This window comes from Neomonachus schauinslandi, chromosome Y (assembly GCF_002201575.2).
Source record: "Neomonachus schauinslandi chromosome Y, ASM220157v2, whole genome shotgun sequence".
NCBI lineage: Eukaryota > Metazoa > Chordata > Mammalia > Carnivora > Phocidae > Neomonachus > Neomonachus schauinslandi.
Genome location: NC_058420.1, coordinates 3,813,887 through 3,830,702, shown reverse-complemented (window position 1 = coordinate 3,830,702; position 16,816 = coordinate 3,813,887). Strand labels below are relative to the sequence as shown.

At 37.5% G+C, this 16,816-nt stretch overlaps 1 protein-coding gene across 1 annotated transcript in view; it reads right to left on the bottom strand.

Annotated features, from left to right (window-relative positions):
* The window catches only part of LOC110591784 (protein WWC3-like), a gene marked incomplete at its 5' end in the record, with an annotated part of 91,250 nt that overhangs the window by 50,783 nt on the left and 23,651 nt on the right, over positions 1 to 16,816 (bottom strand). The window contains 2 exons of the mRNA XM_044912037.1: positions 8 to 262; positions 2,892 to 2,981. Coding sequence (XP_044767972.1) covers positions 8 to 262; positions 2,892 to 2,981 — 345 coding nt within the window. The remainder of the gene's footprint in view (positions 1 to 7; positions 263 to 2,891; positions 2,982 to 16,816) is intronic.

Sequence of the window (16,816 nt, the reverse complement as noted above, 5' to 3'; positions counted from 1 at the left end):
GGAGCGCCTCTGCTTGTGGAAGCCCGAGGGGACCGGGGAATCTAAGACCGGGGCATCTCGTCCCAGGGAGTCGAAGGGAATGAGATCGAAGCGCAGAAGCTGGCCACACTCGGCGTCGGGTTTTTCGTACTGCGGGAGGCCATAGATGTCGGTAAAGCTGACAGAGCTCAAGGACCCGCGGCTGGAGGCGAGCGAGCCCCGGCTGGAGGCCAGGGACCCGCGGCTGCTCCCCGAAGACACAGTCAGGGTGCTGGCGGACAGGCTGAAACGAGAGATACCTCTATTATAATAACATTGTATAGTGACAGATGGTGACTACATTTATCACAGTGAGCCATGAATAATGCATAGAATTATCAAATCAGCATGTTTGTCACCTGAAATGAATATAATATTGTGTAAACTATACTAAAAATAAATAAAATAAAATAAATATCTGCAAAGCAGGAAAAAAGTTAAAAAAAAAAAAGGAAAGAAAAGTAGCCTGAACACTTGTGCTTGAGCCCTGCTGTTCTCCACTGAAAAGCCCAGCATCTGGTCTATTCCAGAGGAAACAAAATTTTGTCTCAACCATTCATTAACTGGACATATCTTTAACCACCTATGATAATTTATAAGGTACCTCATTAATATTTCCTTTTTTCCTCAGTATTTTAAGGACATTCAATAAGTAAGCTTAGAGACCAGGAATTGACTTACTTTTCTTAATGTGAATAATTCTTCTCATAATCTTTAAGAACACCTTTGTTGATCTCTAGGTGACAATTTTTTAATTCTGATGAATACACAAAGTGTAGAAAATACACTTAAAAATATTATCATTCTTATTTTCCTCCATCATTTTACTTTGACATTTCTCCATTCTCTTGAAGGAGGGGCAATAATTTACTTCAAAATGCGAAACTGTTTCCGTAACCTGAACCTACTCTTACTTGCCTCTAGTTAACTCTGTAATCATCATTTAGCATTAGTATTACCTATAAAAATATCTACTATAATTTGTTAATACTACTGTTAGAGTACCAGACGATACATCATGCTCTAAACTTCAGTAAAAGATTCTAACAATTTGGACATAAAAAAAAGTACAAAGAATTTGGTGAACCTACAATCCAGAGCAAATTCTTTGTTTCGTTTTGTTTTGATTTAGTAAACTCTACCCCCAAAGTAGGGCTTGAGCTCAAGACCCCAAGATCGAGAGTTGCATACAGAGTAATTTCTCTTTGAAATGAGAAAATTCAGGTTTGAAAATGTTAAGTGAATGCCTCCCGCCATTTTGCTGGGTATTTGGAGACAACAAACTCTCCTGCACCTTGTCAGGGCACAGTGATTTCAATTAAGTTATTTACCTATGAAAGACACATAGACTTCTTTGTAAATTACTTTTATATTAGGAAGTCATTACCTTAAGGATGAACTGCACCTAAGAGTTACTTGAAATCAAATACAATATAGCAAAGGTGATAGAATGTCACTTCATGAATTAGGTTCCCAAAATACTGGCTTCCCTCTGAGATATTCTGTGGCACTATTATTTCCTTTTGCTGCAACTTTTGAGGACATTGGTCAGACCATATAGTCCTACAAGATGACAAGTGGAGAACAGCAACCCTGTGTTGCTGTTCATTTAGAAATGGATTTAGAAATGGATTTCTACACTCAAGTCTTACTGCTCTGACATAGCAACTACAAGAATATGAATGTTTGTTGCTTTAAGCTGCTAAACTCTGGGTTACTTTGCTATATCACATAAGTTAAGACAACTTTCCACTATTTTTTAAATGTTTAAGAATATACCTATTATAGAAAAAACTAAGTTCAAACATAATGTGATTAGTCTTCATAACTAGGATTCAGAGCCCCATTTAATTTCATTACACTTAGCAGTTTTTGATCAACTGTGTTTGTTTTTTTAAAAAATAGCTAATTTATGAATAAATCCATCAAACCATATTGTGCTTTAGGGAAATATTAATGTTCTACGCTGGTACCAAAATATATTGATTGCCAATAAAATGCTGACTGGCATCTCTTTCCTATTTCAAAATTAAAAGATGAAAAATGTTTCTTACTCAGCAACTTGTAACAGAATTGAAAAAATTGAAGACATTACTGAATTGGGAAGAACAGAAGCCAACCTTTCCCTGGTGTTGCCTAATTCCACACAAAACCATTTCTCCCTACTGTTGTGAAAAACACACCAATGTTTACTAATTCCTTAAATTACTTTGACTTTATGGTCTGTGACACAAAAAATAACATGTTTAGCACACAGCATGTTTTCAATTATAGCAAGGTTTAAAATGAACAAATCTAAAATATCACTGCCTAAGTTGAATTCCTGACTCAAACATGTGCTAGCTAAGGACATTTAACCATTATTTAACCTCTGGAGATCCTATTTTCTCACTAGTGTAATAATAACAGTTCCTACCTCTTGGCATTGTCAGGAGTATATTTTGAAAAAACTAATATATATAAACTCTTAATATGCTTCACAATATAGTATATGAAAATGTGGACTATAATGGGCATCCAAACCTTCCTTATATTTAAAATATTCTTATCTTTTAAAATCAAAAATAAAAATGTAACTGTGCATATATTTAGATGTCATACTTCTTTAGCTGTAACCTAAATAATAAAAATCTTGAGATAAATTTGACTTCACATTTGTTATTGTAAAGCCAAATTCAGTTCATATTCCTTTAATTATATATTAACAGTTTGTCCTAAAAACATAATGTATCCACTTTGACATTCTGTGTTCACACTACTTCAGTTTCCAAGCTATGGTAGAATAAAATCTAAACTAAAGGGAATTATGAATTCCATGGACTTGTCTTTAGAACAGCGTAATTAAATATATCTTTGTCTTTTAAAGTCATTACCTTTTTAACTGAGACTGGAGATAAGATGTTAAGCAGGTAGCCTCTTCCAGCTGCACAAGTAGACAATTTTTTTTTTCCTGAAGTAGTACCCTATAGGTAAGAAAACAGTCCATTAGTGGATTTCAGAGGTAATGAGTATATTTTTCCATAACAAGAAATTCCACTATAATTCCCCAAAAGTGATTCAGGTTTGAATGACTATCAATTCTAAAAGAATGTATATGTCATAAACTCCAAGATAACAGAGACTATTTAGTCATGTTTGAAGACTATACCCCTATAATGCTGAACAGTGATAGTCTGCTCCATTATATAAGTTGGTTGGGTGGGTGAATGCTTGGACAGAGGGATAAATAGACAGGCAGATGGATGACTGGTAAGTGGATGAAGACAGAGCGAGTAGACAGAGGTGGAGAGAGACATGGATGGGAACCTAGAAGGTGAGTCCAAATGGTGAACATGTATAAATCTACTAAAATTCCTTGGAGCAAATTTGCTTTTCTCATCTTTGGCTCTTGTCCAGGCAAAAATAAATGCAATTTTAATACCAATAATCAATAGAATTAAAAAACCACAATCAAGCCCAGGGCAAGATGAGGGAGGAGGAGGAGACCTAAATTTTGTCTGGTCCCAGGAATTCAGCTGGATAAGGATCAAACCATTCTGAACACCTACGAACTCAACAGGAGATGGTAGAAAAGAATAGCAGCAACTCTCTGAACAGAAAAGCGACCACCTTCTGGAAAGTAGGATGTGCGGGGAAGTGAATCCAAGTCCATATTCGGGGAGGATAGATGGCGGGGGAGGGGCCTCCAACGGCCACTTCTGTCAAGTGATAGAGCACCAGAGCACAAAATCGGAACTTTTAGAAGTCTGCTCCACTGAGGGAAATCACTCCAGTGGCTAAGTGGGTGGAGCGGGGGAGGGTGGAACCCTCGTGGGACAGTGTGCTCTCAGGACGCTCGGAGTCACAGGAAGACCGAGGGTACCTGAGTGCGGCAAAGCTCCCAAGTATTGAAGCAGGGAAGCTGGCTGCAGAGATGGAGCGGAGGAGTGGGCTCTCAGCTCACGGTTGCCAAAAACCGGGATCCATGGCACAGTGAGGCCACTGCTCTTCCACCAGAGACCCAACAAGCAGCAGATCCGGGGAGACTCCCCTTCCTCCCCTGGGAGGAGTGGCTTTGGAGCACACTGCAGGAATCTGCTGGGTTTGTAGACTCCACACAGGGTCGTGTGCCAGAGATAGAAACGCTCTGTCACAGGCCAGGTGAGCACGGAGTGCGGCCAGAGACCAAGGAGATGGGAGTGACTGACTGCTTTTATCTGGGAGGTCACTGAGGAGTGGGGCCCCGAGTTCTCAGCTCCTCTGGGGTAGAGACTGGGAGGCCTCCATTTTCACCCTCGTCCTCCAAAGCTGTATGGAAAGCTTGCAGGAACAAAAGCTCTGGAGAGCAAACCTAAGCAGATCACTTAGCCCAGCGCCCCCCAAGGGTGGGGCAGTTCTGCCTCCAGCAAAGACATTTGGGAAACATGGCAACAGGCCCCTCCCCCAGAAGATCACCAAGAACAGCCAGCCAAGACCAAGTTTACCGATCAATGAGAATGGCAGAACTCCAGCACCAGGGGAATACTGCACATAGAATCCATGGCTTTTTTACCATGATTCTTTAGTCTTTCAAAGTTAATTTTTGTTTTTTAACTATCTTTTTTGTTTTTTGAATTTTTCTTTTTCCCTTTTTCAACCAACATCTTATCAATCCCTTTTTTAAAAAATCTTTTTTATTTTTCATTTTTAGAGTCATATTCTATCCCTTCATACTAGTTACCCTTATTATTGGTATATATATATAAGTAGTTCACTCTTTAAATTTTTGAGATACAGTTTCTTCTAACAGACCAAAATATACCCTATATCTCTACTGTATGGCTTTGTTCTAGTCTCCTGCCTGATCACATTCTCTCCCCCCACCTTTTTTAAAATCCTCTTCTTTCTTTTTTCAGCCAACTTCTTATCTTATCAATTCCTTTTATAAAATCTTTTATACTTTCCATATTTACAGTCATATTCCATCCCTTCATCATATTTACCCTTATTTTTGTCCATCTATAAGTTTTTCTTTAAAATTTTGGGAGGAACTTTCTTCTAACAAACCAAAATATGCCCAAAATCTAGTGTGTGGAACTGATCTATGCACCAGCCCAATCATATTTGATCATATTTTGTTTTTTTGTTTGTTTATCTTTTTTTCTTTTTTTTTTCTTTTTTCTTTCTTTCCCTTTCTTTCCCCCGGTTTCAGGTCTCTTCTGATTTGTTTAGTGTATATTTTTCTGGGGTTGTTGGTACCCTGTTAGCATTTTGTTCTCTCATTCATCTATTGTGCCCTGCACAAAATGACAAGATGGAAAAAATCACCTCAAAAACAAGAACAAGCAGTACCGACTGCCAGAGACCTACTCAATACGGACATTATTCAGAGTGATGATTTTAAAGATACTAACTGGGATGGAAAAAAGCATGGAAGTTATTAGAGAAACCCTTTCTGGAGAAATAAAAGAACTAAAATCTAACCAAGTAGAAATCAAAAAGGCTATTAATGAGGTGCAATAAAAAATGGAGGCGCTGCTAGGATAAATGAGGCAGAAGAGAGAATCAGTGATATAGAAGACCAAATGATAGAGAATAAAGAAGCTGAGAATAAGAGAGATAAACAACTACTGGATCACAAGGGCAGAATTTGAGAGATAAGCGATACCATAAGACGAAACAATATTAAAATAATTGGGATCCCAGAAGAAGAAAGAGAGAGAGGGGCAGAAGGTATATTGGAGCAAATTACAGCAGATAACTTCCCTAATTTGGGGAAGGAAAACAGGCATCAAAATCCAGGAGGCACAGAGAACCCCTCTCAAAATCAATAAAAATAGGTCAACACCCCGACCTCTAATAGTAAAACTTATGAGTCTCAGAGACAAAGAGAAAATCCTGAAAAGAGCTTGGGATAAGAGATCTGTAACCTACAATGGTAGAAACGTTAGATTGGCAGCAGAACTATCTACAGAGACCTGGCAGGCCAGAAAGGACTGGCATGATATATTCAGAGCACGAAATGAGAAAAATATGCAGCCAAGAATACTATATCCAGCTAGGCTGTCATTGAAAATTGAAGGAGAGATAAAAAGCTTCCAGGACAAACAAAAACTGAAGGAATTTGCACACACAAAACGAGCCCTACAGGAAATCTTGCAAGGGGTCCTCTAAGCAAAGAGAGAGCCTAAAAGCAACATAGACCAGAAAGGAACACAGACAATATACGGTAACAGTCACCTTACAGGCAATACAATGGCACTAAATTCCTATCTTTCAATAGTTACCCTGAATGTAAATGGGCTAAATGCCCCAATCAAAAGACACAGGCTATCAGACTGGATTAAAAAACAAGACCCATCAATATGCTGTCTGCAAGAGACTCATTTTAGAACCAAAGACACCCCCAGATTGAAAGTGAGGGGGTGGAAAACCATTTACCATGCTAATGGACACCAAAAGAAAGCTGGGGTGGCAATCCTTATATCAGACAAATTAGATTTTAAACAAAAGACTATAAGAAGAAATGAGGAAGGACACTACATCATACTTAAAGGCTCTATCCAACAAGAAGATATAACAATTGTAAATATCTATACCCCTAACATGGGAGCAGCCAGTTATATAAGCAATTAATAACAAAAGCAAAGAAACACATAGACAACAATACAATATTGGGGTACTTTAATACCCCCACTCACTGAAATGGACAGATTATCAGAGCAAAAGATCAAAGGATATAAAGACTTTAAATGACACTCTGGACCAAATGGACTTCACAGATATATTCAGAACATTCCATCCCAAAGCAACGGGATACACATTCTTCTCTAGTGCCCATGGAACATACTCCAGAATAGATCACATCCTAGGTCACAAATCAGGTCTCAACTGGTACCCAAAGACTGGGATCATTCCCTGAATATTTTCAGACCACAATGCTTTGAAGCTACAGATCAATCACAACAGGAAAGTCAGAAAGAACTCAAGTACATGAAGGCTAAAGAGCATCCTACTAAAGAATGAATGGGTCAACCAGGAAATTAAAGAAGAATTTTAAAAATTCATGGAAACCAATGAAAATGAAAACAAAATTGTTCAAAATCTTTGGGATACAGCAAAGGCAGTCCTGAGAGGAAAGTATATAGCAACACAAGCCTTTCTCAAGAAACAAGAAAGGTCTCAAACACACAACCTAACCCTACACCTAAAGGAGCTGGAGAAAGAACAGCAAATAAAGCCTAAACCCAGCAGGAGAAGAGAAATAATAAAGATCAGAGCAGAAATCAATGAAATAGAACCAAAAGAACAGTAGAACAGATCAATGAAACAAGGAGCTGGTTCTTTCAAAAAATTAACAAGATTGATAAGCCCCTGGCCAGACTTATCAAAAAGAAAAGAGAAAGCACCCAAATTAACAAAATCATGAATGAAAGAGGAGAGATCATAACCAACACCAAAGAAATACAAACAATTATAAGAACATATTATGAGCAACTCTATGCCAGCAAATGAGATAACCTGGAAGAAATGGATGCATTCCTAGAGATGTATAAACTATAAAAACTGAACCAGGAAGAAATAGAAAAGCTGAACAGACCTATAACCATTAAGGAAATTGAAGCAGTCATCAAAAATCTACCAACAAACAAAAGCCCAGGGCCAGATGGTTTCCCAGGGGAATTCTACAAAACATTTAAAGAAGAATTAATACCTATTCTTCTGAAACTGTTCCAAAAAACAGAATGGAAGGAAAACTTCCAAACTAGTTTTATGAGGCCACCATTACCTTGATACCAAAACCATACAAAGACCCCATCAAAAAGGAGAATTACAGACCAATATCCTTAATGAACATGGATACAAAAATTCTCACCAAAATCCCTCCAAAAAGGATCCAACAGTACAATAAAAGAATTATTCACCACAACCAAGTGGCATTTATCCCTGGGCTGCAAGGTTGGTTCAAGAGCCACAAATCATTCAAAGTGATACAATACATTAACAAAAGAAAGAACAAGAATCATATGATCCTCTCAATAGATGCAGAAAAAGCATTTGACAAACTACAGCATCCTTTCTTGATCAAAACGCTTCAGAGTATAGGGATAGAGGGTACATACCTCACTATCATAAAAGCCATCTATGAAAACCCCACAGCGTCAGGATATAAAACCAATGCACAGAAATCAGTGGCATTCCTATACACCAACAACAAAACAGAAGAAAGAGAGATTAAGCAGTCGATCCCATTTACAATTGCACCCAAAACCATAAGATACCTAGGAATAAATCTAACCAAAGAGGCAAAGAATCTGTACCCAGAAAACTATAAAATACTCATGAAAGAAATTGAGGAAGACACAAAGAAATGGAAAAACGTTCCATGCTCATGGATTGGAAGAACAAATATTGTGAAGATGTCAATGCTACCTAGAGCAATCTATACATTCAATGCAATCCCTATCAAAATACCATCTACTTTTATCAAAGAAATGGTACAAATAATCCTAAAATTTGTATGGAACCAGAAAAGCCAGAAGAAGGTTGAAAAAGAAAAGCAAAGCTGGTGGCATCACAATTCCGGACTTCCAGCTCTATTACAAAGCTGTTATCATCAAGACAGTATGGTACTGGCACAAAAACAGACACATAGATCAATGGAACAGAATAGAGAGGCCAAAAATGGACTCTCCACTCTATGGTCAACTAATCTTTGACAAAGCAGGAAAGAATGTCCAATGGAAAAAAGACAGTCTCTTCAACAAATGGTGTTGGGAAAATTGGACAGTCACATGCAGAAGAATGAAAATGGACGATTTCATTACACCACACACAAAAATAGATTCAAAATGGTTGAAAGACCTCAATGTGAGACAGGAGTCCATCAAAATCCTAAAGGAGAACACAGGCAGCAACCTCTTTGACCTCAGCCACAGCAACCTCTTCCTAGGAACATCACGGAAGGCAAGGGAGGCAAGGGCAAAAATGAACTATTGGGACTTCATCAAGAGAAAAAGCTTTTGCATGGCAAAGGAAACAGTCAACAAAACCAAAAGACAACTGACAGAATGGGAGAAGATATTTGCAAATGACATATCAGATAAAGGCCTAGTATCCAAAATCTATAAAGAACTTCTCAAACTCAACACCCAAAGAACAAATAATCCAATCAAGAAATGGGCAGAAGACATGAAAAGACATTTTTCCAAAGAAGACATCCAAATGGTCAACAGACACATGAAAAAGTGCTCAACATCATCGCTCGGCATCAGGGAAATCCAAATCAAAACCTCAATGAGATACCACCTCACACCAGTCAGAATGGCTAAAATTAACAAGTCAGGAAATGACAGATGTTGGCGGGGATGCAGAGAAAGGGGAACCCTCTTACACCGATGGTGGGAATGCAAGCTGTTACAGCCACGCTGGAAAACAGTATAGAGGTTCCTCAAAAAGTTGAAAATAGAGCTACCCTACGACCCAGCAATTGCACTACAGAGTATTTACGTAGTAAATACAGAGTATTTATGTAGTGATCCAAAGGGGTAAGTGCACCCTGATGTTTATAGCAGCAATGTCCACAATAGCCAAACTGTGGAAAGAGCCAAGATGTCCATCAACAGATGAATGGATAGAGAAGAGGTGGTATATATATACAATGGAATATTATGCAGCCATGAAAAGGAATGAAATCTTGCCATTTGCAATGACGAGAATGGAACTGGAAGGCATTATGCTGAGCGAAATAAGTCAATCAGAGAAAGACATGTATCATATGACCTCACTGATATGAGGAATTCTTAATCTCAGGAAACGAACTGAGGGTTGCTGGAGTTGTGAGGGGTGGGAGGGATGGGGTGACTGGGTGATAGACACTGGGGAAGGTATGTGCTATGGTGAGCACTGTGAATTGTGTAAGACTGTTGAATCTCAGAGCTGTACCTCTGAAACAAATAATATATTATATGTTTAAAAAAAAAGAAGATAATAGTGTGGGAAAAATGAAGGGGGGAAATCGGAGGGGGAGTTGAACAATGAGAGACTATGGACTCAGAGAAACAAAGTGAGGGCTCTAGAGCAGAGGGAAGTGCGGGGATTGGTTGGCCCGGTGATGGGTATTATGGAGGGCACGTACTGAATGGAGCACTGGGTATTACACGCAAGCAATGAATCATGGAACACTACATCAAAAACTAATGATGTAATGTATGGTGATTAACATAACATAATGAAATAAAATTTTAAAAAACCACAATCAAATAAAACAAAATAGCAACTATGGCTGTCCCCTAGGGCATGAATTTGGAAGTATTTTTTTTCTTCTTTCTACTTTTTTCCACTTTATAATTCTCTAGAATGATATTTTCCCCCCACTATAGAAAATGCATTGCCTAGATTCCAGCACATATAGGCACGGATGACATAGAATGAATGAATATGCTTGCCTTTACAATGAAATACTCAGATACAATTCAAAATAATGGTATTTTTTGAGTAAGGCAAGTGATAAGAATCCTTAAAACAGTAGCTTTCTCCATCCTCAAAAAGAGGAAACCAGAATGAGATGAACTTTGACAGGAGCCAGAGTTTTAAAAAGTTTTGGCTATTACTGGTGTGCAAACTAATATACCACCAATTTAGAAAATGGAAGACATCCCACTGAGAATTACTTTAAAAGTTAAAAAATAAACATAAATTCTGGGGCACCTGGGTGGCTCAGTCGTTAAGCATCTGCCTTCGGCTCAGGTCATGATCCCAGGGTCCTGGGATCGAGCCCTGCATTGGGCTCCCTGCTTAGCGGGGAGCCTGCTTCTCCCTCTCCCACTCCCCCTGCTTGTGTTCCCTCTCTCACTGTGTCTCTCTCTGTCAAATAAATAAAATCTTAAAAAAATAAAAAATAAACATGAATTCTATCATGTCTTTGTTTCTCCTGGATGCAAACAGAATTTAAAAATGTTTCCGTGTAGAACTCCTTTTGTCTTTAAGGAAACACACTACTCTGTTACAAAAATCAGTCATGGAGGAACCACAGTACTTTCTGCTACTAAAACACCTTTTTAACAAAAGCCATATCTGACCAATTTTAAATTTGAATAGCATATATTAAAACAATGGTTTTCAAAGTGTGATCCAAGGACCACACTTGGATCCTGGAGATCATTTCAGGCACATAGCAAGGCTCATTTTCTCAACAACATATCTGTATAAGCCAGATTTTCTTCATATATTTATCAAAATGATACATCATACCAACTGCTCAGTAGCTGTCTTCTGGTAAGTCATATATTAAACACAAAACTGTAAAACAATTACACTCTTCTTAATATGCTTTTTAGAAAACAATTATTTTTCATAGTTTCTAAGTTCCTTATGTTTAACATATAATGAGGGTGTTTTATCCTTTAATAAATTTTTTATTAAATATTTTTCAAAATTTCTCAGTTTTCATTTCTGGTATAGTAAATATTATCAGGTAAGATCCACATAAAAGCTCCTAAGGATCATTAGTAATTTTAATAGTGAAAAATATTCTAGAAACAAAAACATCAAAAATGCTGTAATAGTAAATTTTACCAAATAAAGGCTTTTGGAGAATTCATTTACGCATATTTCCATTTACCTGTATTATTTTAAAATTTAGGGGGAAAGTTTTTAGTAATTTATTGTTTCTACAAAATCAAAATAGCTTTTAAAAGCCAATTCTGAAGTTATAGTGAGTTTTTATGTCATATCATAAGAGGCACATTATGTTACAAAAATGCACAATTACAATTATCTGGTTCAAGACGGTCACTTAGGAAGATCCTGCATCTACCACCTTTCGTACAAATATCAAATGTACAGGTACATATGGAACAATATACACTGAAAAAAACCTAAAAACTAGTGAGCAAGTTGTTCACATTGGGCAAAGAAAAGGGAAACATCAAACTAGGTAGGAGAGGCTGAGACACAATCTGATGATAAATCCCTAGCTCCTTGTGCACACTGATCCACAACAGAGAAGGAACTTAAATCCAGAACTTCTTCTCAAGGAATGAAGGGTTTGTACCTCACATCAGGGATCCAAATTGTAAGATGTGTATGTGAGAGATGAGCCCCCAAAACATCTCTTTGAAAGCCAGTAGGGTTTATTTATTTTTTTAAAGATTTTATTTATTTATTTGACAAACAGAGACACAGCGAAAGAGGGAACACAAGCAGGGGGATTGGGAGAGAGACAAGCAGGCTCCCCGCTCCCTGTTGCGGGGCTCGATCCCAGGACCCTGGGACCATGACCTGAGCCGAAGGCAGATGCTTAACCAACTGAGCCACCCAGGTGCCTCAAAAACCAGTGGGGTTTATATCTATGAGTCCTGTGGGCACTGAGGAATGGGACTTAAAGAGTTCACACACAAGCAGCCCTTTTGAAACGTGTCCAATCTCATTTATTAATTTTAAAGGGTTGGTGTGAGTGGCAGGGGCCTGCTGGATTACTCTGTAGATAGGAGGTATGCCCTTCTGCCTCCCCAGCTCCTTGTGTTATCTCTGCCTTGCTTAAAGTGGCAATGAAAGTAGGCAGGTCTTGGAACACTGAACAACTGTGAGTTCATGAAGGGACAAATAGGCCACTGGATAATCACGAAGACTTGACAGACAACCAAGACGTAGGGCATTGCTGAATTCCACTGTTCATCCCACATAAGGCACTCCTTCAAGACTAGGAGGGGTGGCGGCTTCATCTTCTGCACAGAAACCACGACAGAGTGAAGAAAAATGAAGAAACAGAGGAATACGTTTCAAAGGAAAGAGCAAGATAAAAAACCATAATGAAACAGAATAAGTAATTTACCTGATCAAGAGTATAAAGTGATGGTCATGAAGATGCTCATTGAACTTGGGAAAGGAATGGTTGAAAACAGTGAGAACTTTAACAAAGAGACAGAAAATATAAAAAAGAGCCAAAGAGAAAAAGAATACAATAACTGAACTGAAAAATACACTACAGGGGTTCAACAGCAGACTAGGTGAGGTAGAAGAAAGAGTTGGTGAACTCTGTATCAAGAACAGTGGAGCTCACACAATCAGAGCAGCAAAAAGAAAAATAAGAATAAAAAAAGGTGAAGATAGCTGAGGGGACTTAACGGGACAACGTCAAGTGGATTAGCATTTGCATTATAGGACTCTGAGATGGAGAACAAAGACAGAAAGAGGAAGAAAATTTATTTTAAAAAGAGTAGGTTAAAACTTTCCTAACCTGGGGAAGGAAAAAGACCTTGAGATCCACGAAGATGAACCCAAAGACATCCACACGAGGACACACTGTACTTAAAATGTTAAAAGTTAAAGACAGAGATTATTAAAAGCAGCAAGAGAAAACAAAACAACAAAAAAAACCTTATTATACATAGGAACCCTATTAGATTATCAGCAGATTTTTTAGGACAAACCTTGCAAGCCAGAAGGGAGTAACACAATATATTCAAAGTTCTGAAAGGAAACAAAACAAAACAAACAAAAACAAAACTTCTAACTAAACGAGAACACCTACCAGGCTAAAGCTATTATTCAGAATTGAAGGAAAAGTAAAGAATCTTCCAGATAAGCAGAAGCTTAAAGGAGTTTGTCATGACTAAACTGGCTTTACATGAAATGTTAAAGGGACTTCTTTAAGCTGAAAAGAAAGGGTACTACTCAGCCATAAAAACATAGGAAAGTATAAATTGCCCAGGTAGAGTTAAAGACTATAAAAGGCAGTGGGTTAATCACTTATAAAGCTAGTATAAAGGTTAAAAGAGAAAAGTAGTAAAAATAACTACACAGTATAATTATCAAGAGGACAGACATGAAAAATGTAACATAAAAACATAAAATGCAGAGAGAATTAAAATGTAGAGCTTTAGAATATATTGTCTTACATTATTATCAACTTAATGTATTGTTATAAATATAAGTTGTTATATGTAAACCTTATGGTAAGCACAATATAAATATCTACAATAGGTACATACAAGATAATGAATCTAAGAACACCACTAATGCCTTTCGCAACAACCTGCAGGGATGTTGAGGGCATTAGGCTAAGTGAAATAGATCACAGAAAAACAAAGCCAGTATTAACTTACACATAGAATCTAAAAATAAACAAGCAAACAAACAAAAAGACCACGTTCATAGAGACAAAAAGCAGATTGGGTGGTTAGCAGTGGGATGGGCAAAATGGATGAAAGGGATCAAAACATACAAAGCTACAGTCATGGTTATGTAATACACCACATGGCTATTGAAACTTGCTAACAGAGTACATCTTAAAAGTTCTCATCAGAAGAAGAAATGCTTTTGTAACCATATGTGTAGCAAGTTAACTAGACTTATTGCTGGGGGTGATTTTAGAATATATACAAATATGGAATCATTATATTATACATCTGAAACTAATATAATGTCATATGTCAATATACCTCAACTAAAAAATTTATAAAAATTTTTGAGAAGCACATTACTATTGAGAGTTTACAGTAATTCATATCATTCTGTACTTTATTACTCTTCCATTGACCTTAATCCCCATTTTACAGATAAGGAAAATGTTACTCAAAACAGTAAAACTAACTTGCTATGCATGTTACATCTGGACGCTTGAACTCAAAGCCACACATATTACCAGTCACTGCATTACCTCCTCTGGTAAAATTCTGTTATTTACATATGGGCTTCCTTTTATAATGAGACATTTTCCAGATTTCATGCTGTATTTATAGTCCTACCTAAGGCTTTTCAAGTGGGAGGGAGTCCAAACTATTCCTTTCACTGGACTTCTGAACTAATTTTTTTTTTTAAGATTTTATTTATTTATTTGAGGGAGAGGAGGTGGTGAGGGAACAGAGCAAGAGGGACAGGGAGTTTTCAGATTTCCTGCTGAGTGTGGAGCCCCACACAGGACTTGAGCCCAGGACCCTGATCTCAGCTGAAACCAAGGGTCAGACACTTAACCAATTGAGCCACCCAGGCACCCCTGAACTAAAGTCTGAAACAAATCTTTGTATTATAGTTTCATAACCAGTGAGATGGTATTAATTCACAAAAATACAGCCATACAGTAAACAATAACCACCATCAAAATATTATTTGTTATAGGAAATCTACTTGATTCCTAGCATTACTACTTTTTTTAACACTTTTGTATATATACCTATCCAGCCTATTCTATTGTCTGAAGTCGAAAGTTAACAGATTCTAAATTGAGTTCTAATTGAATGGGCTCTACTCTTGAGTCCAGGGTAGGATTTTCAATCCCTTTTATGAAAATTATCAATTTATTCCCTCTCTCTCCATTTACATATACACATATATGTTTTTCTCATCCAAGTACTAACCAGGCCCGACCCTGCTTAGCTTCCGAGAACAGATGAGATCAGGCGTGTTCAGGGTGGTATGGCCGCAGACCACGTACATGTTTCTATGTGTGTATGTATATACGTATACATGTATATATACACATTTGTATGTGCAGCACAATTTTAGATTGTCTTTAATCGTGTTTAGATTTTCAGATTATTTCACCATTACTGAAAAAAATTTTAGAAGACATTGCCCAGTGTATGTATATGTCACACTTATCACTCGCCTGAGCAGATGCATTGCAGAAAGAGAGAGACATCTAAATATATGCTAGTTAATCAAAAAATTATAAAGGCTAGAAATGTAAATTCATTACAAAATACAGGTGGGAAGTATTACATTGTTAGTCCAAGTATTAAAAGAGATAAAAACTGTCTGAAATGTAAGCCGTTCACATTTTATGAATTTTATTTACAAGTACATAGACATAGACTATAATTTCGAGTCCACTGTTCTATTAAAAATAGAAATCTTAAATATTTGCTGCACTTCTTTACACATTTTTTTCAGAAGAAAGCGAAAGACATACAACTTACTGGCAGAAAACTGGTCAGCCAGGTCTAAACCCTAGAAGTAGACAGATACATATCCCTGTTTGAAAGGGGGACACTTCAAAAAATATTATGAAGCAGTGGTATAAAAAGGAATATTTTAAAACGTAACAGATTAAGAACACAAAGTCTAATGTACTGTTTTTATGTACCTTAAATAGTGTAATTCAAAAACTGTTTTTAAATTGTGACTGACAGGAAAAGTATTTCAAAGTTTAAGAACTTTCTTTTTTTATTTTATTAGGTTATGTTAGTCACCATACAATACATCATTGGTTTTTGATGTGGTGATCCACGATCCATTGTTTTTGTATAACACCCAGGGCTCCATGCAGTACGTGCCCTCCTTAATACCCATCACCGGGCTAAACAATCCCCCCTCCCCCCTCCCCTCTAAAACCCTGTTTGTTTCTCAGGTCCATAGTCTCTCATGGTTCATCTCTCCCTCCAGTTCCCCCGCCCATTTTTCCCTTCCTTCTCCTAATGTCCTCCATGCTATTCCTTATGTTCCACAAATAACTGAAAACATATGATAATTGACTTTCTTTGCTTGACTTATTTCACTTAGCATAATCTCCTCCAGGCCCATCCATGTTGATGTAAAAGTTGGGTATTCACCTTTTCTGATGGCTGAGTAATATTCCTTTGTATATATGGACCACATCTTCTTGATCCATTCATCCGTTGAAGGGCATCTCGACTCCTTCCACAGTTTGGCTATTGTGGACATTGCTGCTCTGAACATTGGGGTGCATATGGCCCTTCTTCTCACTACATCTGTGTCTTTGGGGTAAATACCCAGTAGTGCAATTGCTGGGTCATAGGGTAGCTCTACTTTTAAATTTTTGAGGTGCCTCAACACTGTTTTCCAAAGTGGCTGTACCAACTTGCATTCCCACCAACAG